General features: G+C 32.7%; 1 protein-coding gene across 1 annotated transcript; it reads left to right on the forward strand.

Moving 5' to 3' along the window:
• The first annotated feature begins 24 nt into the window (after positions 1–24).
• LOC106668335 (ras-related protein Rab-36-like) lies at positions 25–7,069 on the forward strand. Its single transcript, XM_014396993.2, has 6 exons — positions 25–1,635; positions 5,653–5,754; positions 5,811–5,875; positions 6,114–6,250; positions 6,314–6,509; positions 6,568–7,069. Exons 1-6 carry the CDS (start codon positions 1,436–1,438, stop codon positions 6,633–6,635), a joined length of 768 nt encoding a protein of 255 aa, XP_014252479.1. The 5' UTR covers positions 25–1,435; the 3' UTR covers positions 6,636–7,069.
• The last annotated feature ends 5,987 nt before the right edge of the window (positions 7,070–13,056 follow it).

Below are 13,056 nucleotides of genomic sequence, written 5' to 3' on the forward strand. Positions count from 1 at the left end.
GATTCTAAATTTTATTTATTTATTTTTTTATATTTTGTCAGGTCTGATTTTTAGTTGTAATTTTGGCGAATGTTCTTTAATTTATTATTGCCTTTTTCTATAAAACCTGTTTTTTGCACACAAAAAAGCGAGTAATAAAGGTTTAACTTCAACCTTAACCTCTAACTTTTAGCTTCTTAAGGAGTGTCTGATACAACTTGAAGGAAAGAATAATAATTAAAGAAAGCAGAACCAAATGGCTTACTGGTTATACACTGCAGCGGTTAGACCCTTGGTCACTTAAGGAGCATGGTGGTCAAAAACACTAAATAAGGAGACATAGACTTAAACAGCAAAAAAAGTCCTTTACTGGTGCGTGTAGGCTGAGATTTGTACTCCAGGTAGAGGACAAGTCCAGGCTTGAAGGATACACACGGGAATCTTTAACAAGATAACAACGAAGAGTTATAGATGATAATGGAGATAGCACAATAGGGCAATATTGGTCGCATTTTATAAAAGGAGTAAAAAAACCTTTAACTTCAACCTTAACCTCTAACTCTTAGCTTCTTAACGAGTTTCTGATACAACTTGAAGGAAAGAAAAATAATTAAAGAAAGCAGAACGAAATGGCGTATTGGTTATACACTGCAGCGGTTAGACCCTTGGTCACTTAAGGAGCATGGTGGCCAAAAACACTAAATAAGGAGACATAGACTAAAACAGCAAAAAAAGTCCTTTATTGGTGCATGTAGGCTGAGATTTGTACTCCAGGTAGAGAACAAGTCCAGGCTTGAAGGATACACATGGGAATCTTTAACAAGATAACAACGAAGAGTTATAGATGATAATGGAGATAGCACAATAGGCCAATATTGGTCGGAGTTTATAAAAGGAGTAACGAGTTTAACCTCAACCTTAACCTCTAACTCTTAGCTTTTTATGGGGTTTCTATTACAACTTGAAGGAAAAAATAATAATTAAAGAAAGCTGAACGATGCAATTGCTACTGGCATGTTATTAACGACTATGTAAATATTATAATTATCTAAACAAACAAATTTTCGAGGGTTTAAAACTGTTTTTAGGGTAGCTTGAGAGTGTTGTATGACCTTGGACTCATGTCCACTCTACAAGAATCGTTGCGAACTTGACCTTTCGTACGTCTTCCTCTAAACAATGAACATTTCCAAAGAGGAGGGTCTTTAATTAGCATCGTTCTCAAGGATACAAAGTCAAGACCCTCTGTTTTCACAATTTCACCAATTCGACCGTGAATTGGCATTGGAGTTGCGCCGTTTCACCCACAACCGGTGGAGGTGGTCGGCAGACGTGACTCACATTTATTCCTAGTCTCGACGGTCGTCATAGCAACATCCAGTTTACATAGCTATTCACGTTTTTCACCAGCTTGGGTTTAGTTAGAGGGCGGAGAAGGATGACAATCTGAGCAGGGATGTCGACGTCGGTTGAACCGACGGCCAAGAAGATCTCGATTTTCGGACAGCCTTTCAACATATTCGAAAGCCCCTATGAGACCGAGTTCGACAAAGAAGTCGTCAACTACTGCAACACTCTGCACCTGGAGGAGCTCAAATGCGGCAAAGTGGTCTTCATCGGCGATGTGGGCGTGGGCAAGACGTCCATCATCCAAAGGTATCTCTGCTGATGTTCCATCAGCAACCTCTGGCAAAACAAAAATCCATATTTTTACTTTATTTATTTTAAATATAATTATTAAACATGTGTGGCCTGACGGTTATAAAATGTTAACACAAGGGCCAAATTATTATTTATTTTACTGTACGCAATGCATTTCAACTCATGCAAATGTACAAACCTTTGTCTATAGCACAGTCTATTTATTTTTTTACAAACGTCTATAAAATCTCAATAACGTCGATTTTTAGGGTACAGAACTGTTTAAAATACCATAAAAAATACAAAACAGTCCGGTGGGTCGACTATCTATTAGTCGTTTCTTTCACATGCTTAAGTCTGTGGATTTCGCCATCACATGCTTGTAAAACATAAAAAAAATTATTTATTCGACTCTGGAGTGAAAAAGATTGTAAAACTACTCTAATTACGTTTCTAATTTATACAGGCACACGTGGGAAGAAAATTTAAAAAAAGTTCCTTCTTGATTAACACTAATTTTTTGTGTTTCACCCATCGGAAACTACACGTACTTTATGTGCATAGAAACAGTCATCATAAACTTGTCAATTTGAGAACAGAAAACAAATATAAAAAAGGACTGTCGAGAACAACCTTAGTTGCAATATTCTTTAGTTTACATTGAATATCACTTTAAATTATTGAGTAAGAAAATTTTTCACAAAAAATAACCTATTTTCTAAAATTTAACGAACACATTTTTCGTTGGAATATGCATATTTTTTTAAACCTATGCTAAGTTTGTTTTGATATTTCTGGTTGATCCCAAAGAGTTAAAAATCCTTTACGCTCTACACTAAAATTTTGGATTGCCTTCTCTATTTTTTAATGTCCTTGTGCGTTTTTGGACGTCACACTCAATTTATAAATTTTATCTGATAAACATTTTTCATATCATTTTACGTTATCTCGGAGTAAAATGAAATCCCAGTGCGATAAAACAGGGCTGTAAAGCAATAAAACTGTTATGTAATAATTGCGTTTAAATTGTGCATTAATTATTTATATTGTGTAGCTGCAACGTGGCAAACCATGTTAGTCTAGTTGGCCAGACACGTTTAAGTTTCGCCATTTTCAGTAGTTGTGTGTTTTATGTTGGCCTTGTACCTTCCTATTCTTGAGAAAACATCTTACAAGTCAGGCCAAGATAATCAATCTGCAGTTTCTTTTAGACTACATATTCCACAGTTTAAAAATCGTTTTTTGAAAAAAGAAAAAAGTACCACCTTTTAATGCTCCAACGAAAGAAAAATAAACTGAAGTTAACTAAAGACATTCACGGAAAGCTTTGCTCGGTTGGTTGAACGTAGCTGTATGGCTTTAATTTTTTGGGAGTTTTGGTAAAACGTCTTGGAACTTTTTATACAAGTTTAATGCCTTTTTGAAAGTATGGGCTCCAAATACTACGTAAGGGACGAACATAAGTAACACAATTTAAATAAATTTAGTATTTCGGGAGAAGGTGACGAAAATGTTGGTAAAGAAAGCTTCTTTGTTTTGACCATGTCCAGGTCATGTTTATGCCACTTTAACTCTTGTGGTATTGATATTCTTTTGGAAATTATGTAAAGGCCAAAGAACTGCTATCAAGTTTGTAGATTAAACAATGGTTTTTTGCGTCCAGATAGAGAACAAAGCACTTGTCAGTGTTAAGATTGAGACCTCAAAGTAGCGATCAGTCAGATCATATTATCAAAAGTACTGATTTCACAGTGAATTATGTCATTTATATAACTGTATAAAGGATGAATAGAATTGGACCCATGACCGATCCTTGCGGAAGTCCGCTAACCACTAGAAAGGAATTAGAATACGCTTGATCAACTTCCTGTCACAGAGATGTGATTTAAGAAATTACCATTCACAAGCCCCTCCAGTTTATAAATTAAGAGTGTGAGACACACGATCAAACGCCTGGAGAATTCAAGGTAGATGATAGCAGTCGGAATTTTTGAGTCTATGTTTTTTGGTCAAAAGTTGAATGCTTTACTTTTGAAACGAGTTTAAGATGTTAAGAAAATATAGCAGTTTAATCGACTATCATCGTTCAATAATCAATTTCAAGTTATTGTAATTGAAGAAAAGGTTCCATGTTTTATGTTTGTTAGGTTTTAGTTTATTTTAGACAGCACGTGGCCCATTGAGGAAATGGGGGAAAATTCGAAAGGGCACGGCAGGATATAAGGCTTTGACCCCTTTATGAAGTTGATCAATTTTTTTTACGAGGAACTTCATTTAAGCTAATGGAATTTATCAACTGCGTTCTCGAGGCTGCCTAAATATACACATCTCCCGGATCCACGCTTTTAGAGCAAAAGGTCACCGTTTCGATTTTCTAAATACAAAGCTCTTGTCTGTTCGCAGTTAAACATGTTTCGAGGCCGTTCATCATAACTAGTATTTTCGAATGTTAATACATTTAAAACTTTAGGATTATCTTTGATGTTTCGAAAAAAATAAAATAAGGAGCTGTAATTTGCCGAGACGCGAATTGATAAGGGGGTTTTGAGATGTTGCTAATACCGCCAATTTTTGTAATTGAAGGAAGTATAGGAACAATGAATCTCGTTGTTCTTTCCCAGATAATTATTGTTTGCTTTTTTTCAGAAAATTACCATTATTATTTAACAAAAAGAGTCCTTTCTTACATATTTTCCCAAAAACAATGGACTTGGATACACCTTTGACACTTTATTTTTCATTATTGATGTAAGGATTCGAGTCGTGATCTTTTTAAACCAAATATTTTATGGCCTTAAATAAGCGATAGCGGTTTGAAGATGTTAAATGCTTGTTTGCAGTGAACAATGTCTAACCCATCTTTTTATCACGTCCCATGATACATGTCAGGAGAACACAAAGTTGTTCTCAATAAATGGAGCGAATGGGACCACAGTTTTCTGAAGAATTACTTGTACTTTATTGCAGTCGAAGATCCATTCTCTATGATAGTTAGTCAATACAGATATGGACGTATATTCTACCCTCTACCATAACTGGCTATTTTTGAAAATGCTGTCGTACCTGGCACATGAAGCAAAGCATTCTCTACGCACATTTCCAGTCATCTGTTGCCACAAACCAAACCAACACTCATCTGAGAACAACCCCCAATGTTCAAGTGTCCAAGTTTTTATTTTTCCCAGATGCAGTAAACCGTGCCCCTGGGGAGTTTATTTCCACCTGCTCCCATAACAATAATACACGGTGTAATTTTTTATTTTTTGTCGATGTTTCAACTTTTATTTGAGTCATCTTTAGGGCATAAAGTGTGGTGCTATTCTTTTGGTGTCATATTGGTTTTGTGTGAAATTGTTGTGTACTAACTAAACTACCTCATTATTGACTGCTGCTCACAATTCCAACAAATTATTTTCTGGTTACCTGGTAGTTTCATTGGATGACACATTCCCTGGTGTCATGTGTAATGTTATTGAATATGGTGAATAATCTGGGCTTGCTAGGATCTCCGATAATGGTCCTGTTATGGCTGTTATACTATCATAGAATTACAGTTATTCCAAGGTACCTGTTTGATTAGAACTGGAAATATGTATGTACAATGAAGGTATGTTGTTTGGTCATCTCCAACCATTCTGGTCTGTCTTTTTTTGTGGGTTTGTCAAACCCACTACTAAGGTTGGAAAGGGTAGGAGATCAAACCTTAAGAAGAAATTTTGTATTCCTACAATTTGCTTGATTAGTTTTTACTAACCAAAATACAAAATGATTCTTGAAAATATATTTTCGCATTATATTGTTTACAATTTTTTCCAATAGCAAACATTTGACATTCAAAAAACTGAATTTTTCGTATTTACCTTTGATCCTATTGTAATGAACTGTAATCAGAAAGAAAAGAAGAAAGCAAAAAAAAGGTGTTCATTAAGGTCATACATTATGTTTGAATTTATTTATTTAAATTCTTGAATGATTATTTGTTTAGCTTATGCTTAGTATGTATCAAACCTAAATTTAACCGTTTTTTTAAAGGTTCATTCAGAGCATTTACCTCACAGAGTACAAACCGACTATAGGTGTTGACTTTGAAGTCGCAAAATTTGAAATCCTTGGAATTCCTTTTAACCTACAAATGTGAGTATGTACCCTGCAAAATTTTATTTTGACTTTTGACATTTATTTTGTCACAGTTGGGACACAGCGGGACAAGAAAAGTTCAAATGCCTCGCACCCTCCTACTATCGTTCGGCTCATGGTATGCTTTACGTTTTTTTAAATTTCTTAACAAAATATATATTTCAATACAAAGAAATAGCAAATTATAGCACAATATTGACAAAGCATACCTGCACAAAAATAATTTCTACTACAACAAAAGAGTTAAAATGTTTAGAATAAACTGTTTTTATTGCTAAATAAAAGTTTATAAAGGTAATGATAAAATATTCCAATTTAATAATAATTCTTCTGTTAATTTTCGTTTGTTTTTTAAGTGATCGTTATTGTATTTGATGTTACAAAAATGACAACCTTAGCCAACTGTGTCAATTGGTATAAGTCTGCGATGAAGGAATATAACAACGATCGCCTTCCATATATAATAGTCCTAGGAAATAAAATAGACGCTATTGTAAGTAATAGTTCTGTAATTAAGCTCACTCACATCTATATTTAATAATCACAGTAATTTCAGGGTCCGTTGGCATTTGACAAATTAGAAACATACGCTACGCAGATGTCTACCCACCTTGTCAGCGAATTCTGGCCTGTTTCATCCAAAACGGGTGCCAATATTACAAGGCTGTTTCAAAGGATTGCGAGCTTGTCTTTCCAAGCGTACATACTGAACGAGATACAAAATGTTAAAAAGATGCCCATAGCGACTATAAGTGAGTCATTAAATTGTAAAAATAATTAAAATATAAAAAAATACAATTTCCTTTCCAGCTCTGCAGAAGAAAAAGAATCAAAAAAAGAAGAAGCACCAGTCCTGCAAATCAAACAGCTGTAACTAGTGTACTTGCCAAACAGTATTACACATTTTAATTAAGCCTTACATTTTCAACTCTAGTCAGTTTTTATGTTTATGATTTTTATTGTTTTTTATTGATTTCTTTTTAATCAATGCCAATAAGTTCAATTTAATTAGTATTTTTTATAGATACATTTAAATTAACTTTTTTTACAACCAAATACGAACAAGTGTAGTCTATTTTTACATCTATTAAAAAATAAATAAAACAATTAAATTAATTAAAATGTATAAATATACTCAATACTATGATGTTCTATATAGATTTTTTTAAATTATAAATAAAAAGTTAATATTTTTTTATGTTACTAATGAAATATTAATTTTTGAAAGGATAAGTAATTAATTAGTTGCCTTAAAACGTCACTTTTAAGACTGAATATTGTAAATATAATATGTAATAACATACGAGATACATTTTTGGATTTTTTTTAACAAGAGCATCCATTTTTATAATTTTTTAAATAGAAATATTGCAATTTCGCTATCTAAGGTGCAGCATTTCATTCAAATTTTGATTTGTATCTGTCTTGACTAGTCTAATAAATTCATCTTTTAAGTTAAAGAGGCAAAATTACTTAAAAGCTAAATAATTTCTTTTTAACACTCACCTGTTTTATTGTTGTGAAAAATGTATCAAAATGAATAATTGACATTTATTTGGGAAAATATGATGAATTGTTATAGAAAAATCTGAACAATATCGCGTCATATTAGATCAGATGGTCTGTTATTCATGTTTATGTGTTATGTTTTTCCACAATACAGGCATACATACAAAAAATCACATATAAGTAACATTTTTCATGTTCTGGCTCTCGATTCTTGTGCTGAACACTTAATTGCATCCAGTCCAACTGCCATTAAATATTTAAATTTTATCATTAAAGTTGTTTAATTATGAAATTTAAGATGCAGTATTGTCTTCATTTGTATATCTAGAGTTGTGGGATATTTGCTTGAGGACTGCAAGTTTTGAACCCTTCTGAATACCCTCGCTGGTTTGGTTTTTCAGCATTTCACCATTTTCAGTGTTGAGTTCGACAAATCTATGACAAAGATTAGGTTTAAAAAAGTCAAATGATGTAGTATTTCACCTCATCAATGTATAGCAGATTATATTACCATCATCAGGGCTTTACAAACTTAAATTAAATACAACAAATTTGTCATTTAGTTTATATTGGAAAAAAAAAATTTATTTTTATTTTAACAGTTTATAGTTGATGGTGGGTTAGAAGTGGATTTTAGGAGCCAACTTCATCTGATGCTATGAAGCATAAAGTTTGATCTGTTTGAACTGATATTGAGCCATGGTCTTTTTTTCGCCGATAATCTGACTATGAATGTTGCTGAAGCTGCAATATGACCAGGAGCAGTTTTCATTATTTATTTATTGTATTGCTTTAATGAGAAAATCTCAGTCAAGGGTTTTTTCTTGGATCTCTCATTGCACGATAAGAAACATGTTTAAACAAATATAAAATAAAAAGCTTATTAGAAACAAAAAATACTAATGAGGAAGAGAAAAAAGAAGAAGAGATAACATCAAAGACAGATGAATGAAAAACGAAAGTTTTAAAATGTTTAGATCTAAGGAAGAAGGAAGGAAAGACCTTCAAAAGTTGTAAATAAACAAATATTTATCAGACAATGTTGCTGGATCCTCCGACATGCCAACAATCAAAACTTAAGCTACATTGATGACACTGAGGCAGAGTCACAGACTATTCATCTTAGCCTGTACTCATGTTCAATTAAAAATTAAATGTTTTAAAATGCATGAAGTATAATAGATACATTTTGTTTATTCAAAGTTAAAATTTAAAAAAATCCTTGCTGAAGAATTATTTCACTAAGTTGGATGCTGAAGTTGCACCATGGAAAGGTGTTACATCTTTCATTTATTCATTTTACATCTTTAATGGGAATATCTCAATACAGAACAGATGAGACACAACATATGAAACATATAATGCATACTATGTTTAACATCCAAAAACAATAACAAATGCATGTATTCTTCAAGATTCAAAACAGACTTAGGCTAAGTTAATGACTGAGGCAAAGAGCCACAGAATCTTCATCATAGTTGTATTCACATTAAATTTAAAAAAATGTTTAAACTTTTGTGAACTTTAATAGAGCCATTTCGTTTAAGGGGAAAAAATATTTTTGCTGAAGAAATATTGGGAAAAACGAGAAATGGTGTCAGGCTACTAAGCTCATGTTCTTTTATTAAGCATACAACTGTTTTGAATAGTTAGTAGACAATAAAAATATTTAATTGGGCTAATATGCATTAGGACTGAGGTTTAAAAGAAATGAAAATTAGAAAAAATATATATTAAGGATAATTGTTGGGAAATTTTGTCGTGAGCTGTTGGTACCCCTGTCTAACGTGTCTCGTCTGGGAGGGGGTCTCGGGAGGAGAAATTTTGTTTCTAGTCCCGTCTCGTGCTTCAACGCACGTCGAAACTTCGCAGACGACGCATGAAGATTTTCGCCGTGCTTATTTCGAACAGTGAAGCAAGTTTGATTTTCGGACCGCTCTCGGATGAGCAAACCGCTCACAACACGCCCTCATCCAAGTTGAACTTTCATACCATTTAATATAAGAGGTGAGTGCAATTACATAAGTTCGAAATCCGTGCCAACGTTTTGTTGTTTCGTGTGTCCAGTCCCGCGAGTTTATTTACGCGTACAAACCGAATTTAATAAAGTAAAAGCTTAATGACCAGCCTCGGATTCAGACGTTGGATGTTTTTATTCATAAGACGGCAGGACGATACATTATTAATGCTGAATAATGCAACGCCCTGCCCGAGAGATATATTGGAATCGTAGATTAGAAGAAGAAGAACTCTTCCTTTTCTCGGGGTTTTCCTTTCCTTTTTTTGTCTTTTCTTTTTTTTATACGTCTACACAGGAAGCAGCCAAAAGCGCGCTATAAATTAGTAGGAAACTTCCACGGCCAACTAGAACAGACAAAATTGGCTTTAAATCTTCTATTATACAAAAATATTACAATTAATACATATAAGAACCAGTTTATTTGTTAAATACTAAGCAGACAAAACTGAACAATAAAACACTGAACAGTAAAACGCTGAACACTTTTTAATGCCCTGTGTATTTTTAAATTTATTGCACCGCCAATTAGAAACTTAACTATTCCAAAAAAAATTGTCATACAACTGAAACATATTATAAATAGCGTTGCAGTTGTAAATGCTTTCATAATGAAATGAAGGTAAAAGTTTGGAAATGGGTTTTCTTTACTTTTAATTACAACAAAATCTACACAGGAAGAAGTCAAAAGCACTTATGAATTAGTAGGAAACCTCCACCGCCAACTAAATTAGACAAAATTAGCTTCAAATGCTACATATAATATAAACATAGTATAATAACCAAATTTTTCATTGAAAAACTAAAAAGACAGCTATATTCTTTAAAAGTGAAGGGAAAAATGCTGAACATTTTTAATACCGTTTATTTTTAAATTTTATTTTGCCAATTAGAAACTTCACTATTAAAAAAAATTGTTGAAATGAAATTGAAACATAATATAAAAGCACTGCAATTGTAAATGCTTTCAGAATGAATCTTGCAAGATAAAATTTGGAAATTGGATTGTCCTTTACTTTTAATTAAGACAAATCTACATAGGAAGCAGCCAAAAGCACGCTGGGTATTGGTAGGAAACCGCCAAGGCCAACTAGATTAGACAAAATTTGCTTTAAATATTCCAGCTATATATAATATAAGCATATTATAATTAATACTTATGTACAATAACCAAATTTTTCATTCAAAAACTAACAAGACAGCTATGTTCTTTAAAACCGAAAAGAAAAGTACTGAACATTTATAATGCCCTGTGTATTTTTAAATTCATTGCTCCACCAATTAGAGAAACTTGACTATTAAAAAAAAAAAAAATTGTCAGAATTGAAACATAATATAATTTCTTTGCGTTTGTAAATGCTTTCATAATGAAACTTGCAAGATAAAAGTTTGGAAATTGACTTTTCTTTACTTTTAATTAAGATAAAATCTACATAGGAAACAGCCAAAAGTGCTGTGAATTAGTAGGAAACCACGGCCATCTAGATTAGGCAAAATTGGTTTTATATGCTACATATAATATATACATATTACTCAGCTAATACATATAAGAACCGAATTTCGTGTTAAAAACAGCACGATTCTTTAAAACCAAATAATATAATACTTAATACAATGTAATACGCAGTATGTCAACTTGGTCAAGGCTTGCCAGGCCCTGGTCACTTATAGGGATAGTGTAGGCATGGCCACGATTTAAAGACAGCCCTTGAGCATTAGAGTGGGTTGTTGGTTTTTAATGGAACGGGGGTGTGGAAGTACAGTTTGTATGAGTAGTTGTGTGTATGTGTGAATAAGTAAGTGAGAGGGTAAAAAAAATTGCAATATAAAAGTTTGGAAATAGGTCTTTTCTTTCTTTAATTAACAAAGACAAAAACACGCTGTATATTAGAAGGAAATCTGCACGGGCAAACTAGAACAAACTTAGTTTTTATATACATTTTAGATACATTTATATTTTAAATATAATACTATTAATACATATGGTAACCAAATTTTTCGTTAAAGACTAACAAGTCTATCGCATTACTTAAATCCGAGAAGTAAATAATGAAAGGATAAGCAATAATTATTCAGAAATCGTGAGATGCGGTCTGGATAAGCATTACAACTTTTTTATATATTTTAATTTGTTGCTCCGCCAATTCGAAACATTCAGTAAAAAAAATTTCAATTATTTACTTGTTACTTTTACTTTTGATACCTTTACTTAACATTGATTTGGGAAAAATATGCTTTTGTATAATGCATTGAAATATAAAGAAAATAAATTAAAGCTACATTTGCATCTTAGCAATAGATAGTTTATCTTGCTTTCAAAATGAAAACAAAATTAAATTGTTCTTTTTTTCTAATGTTGATGAAAAAGTTTGTGTCACAAGCGAATCATTTTTCGAACCACCATCTCAACCAAGACCTTAGATAAAAACAATAATTAATTACAACATTAAATAATTAATATGGTCAATTATGACTGATAAACATATGTAGAAAACAAAATATTTAGGGATGCTTAGGGACGGTTTAAAATGTTTGATTGTGACTGAATATGTCTGGGTCCATGTAAACCACACTGCCAGCAAAATAGTAATTGGTGAAGATCGCAGTTGAGTTCCGACCTTCGAACCGGTAACACCGTCTAAGTAGCGAGATCTCCGCTGTGAAACATCAACAAATTCACAATCCAGTTTTTTATTTTCTTTCCTCGTAATTAACATTTTGTTAATAAGAGAATCTCTGATTATTATTAACTAATTATTAAATAGTTTCCAATTATCATTGACCTAAATGCAGTCGGCGATTACGTCCGCGAATAGCGGAGGGAAACCTCCTGAGGATAAAATTGATGATGTTTTTATGGAAACGGAATTAGTAAGAGAATTTTTCGCTAATATGCAAATGAGTGTATCGTGTTATCAGAGAATTAAAGTAAAATGAAACTGAAAAAATAAATGACCACGAAAGCAACACGTGCTCAAGCTCCCGATTTTTAAAAGATCACTGACTCCTTTACGATCCTACTTCAATGGAATGCAAGATCGTTGGTAGCAAATAATGGGAACCTAGAAATATATTTACATAATGAAAACGTGAATGTAATTGCTGTATCTGAAACTTGGTTCCACCCTCTCCGGAACTAATAAACAAGTAACGTATCTGACAAAATCCCCCTAATTAACACAACGAGTGTATTCGGCAGTAGATATAACATTATGTAACCCCTGAACATCTACTAATCTACACTAGGGGATGACCCACTTGGTTCAAATCATCTCCCAATATTAATAAAATTCCGCAATCCCAATCCTTATCATTACCCAAATCAAATCCTCAGTAGAAAGTGAAGGCTAACTGGGAAAAATTTCAAGAATTTCTTATTTCCTCATTAAACCAGTCGAACAATAGCAAAAATTACAATGACTTTATGACAGACATAAATACAGCAGCCAATAATGCTATCCCACAGATAAAAAACACCTCTGAAGGCCGAAATAGGTGCGTATGGTGGAATGAGATCACGGTCACTAAAATCTCAAAACGAAAGACTAAATTCATAACTATTTACGGCTCCCCGTTTATGAAAACGTTCTAGCTTATAAACTTTGTTGAGCTGAAATAAAAAGAAATATAAAACTTGCTAAAAGGTATTCATGGATGAAATTCTACGAAAACATTAATGCCCAAACACCGATTAATAAAGTCTGGACTCAAATTAATACACTTAAAAACCTACACATAAAAAATAAGCCTCCTCTACACCATGTCTCTTGGGT

Source organism: Cimex lectularius, unplaced genomic scaffold, assembly GCF_000648675.2.
Source record: "Cimex lectularius strain Harlan isolate CLEC.00 unplaced genomic scaffold, Clec_2.1 scaffold11, whole genome shotgun sequence".
Lineage (NCBI taxonomy): Eukaryota > Metazoa > Arthropoda > Insecta > Hemiptera > Cimicidae > Cimex > Cimex lectularius.

Bases quoted from the DNA above. Each gene is read 5' to 3' on its own strand.
- LOC106668335 (XM_014396993.2), top strand. From the start codon at position 1,436: ATGTCGACGTCGGTTGAACCGACGGCCAAGAAGATCTCGATTTTCGGA. The intron at 5,755-5,810 runs GTGAGTATGTAC...ATTTTGTCACAG, and splicing joins ATTCCTTTTAACCTACAAAT to TTGGGACACAGCGGGACAAG. The intron at 6,510-6,567 runs GTGAGTCATTAA...TTTCCTTTCCAG, and splicing joins GATGCCCATAGCGACTATAA to CTCTGCAGAAGAAAAAGAAT.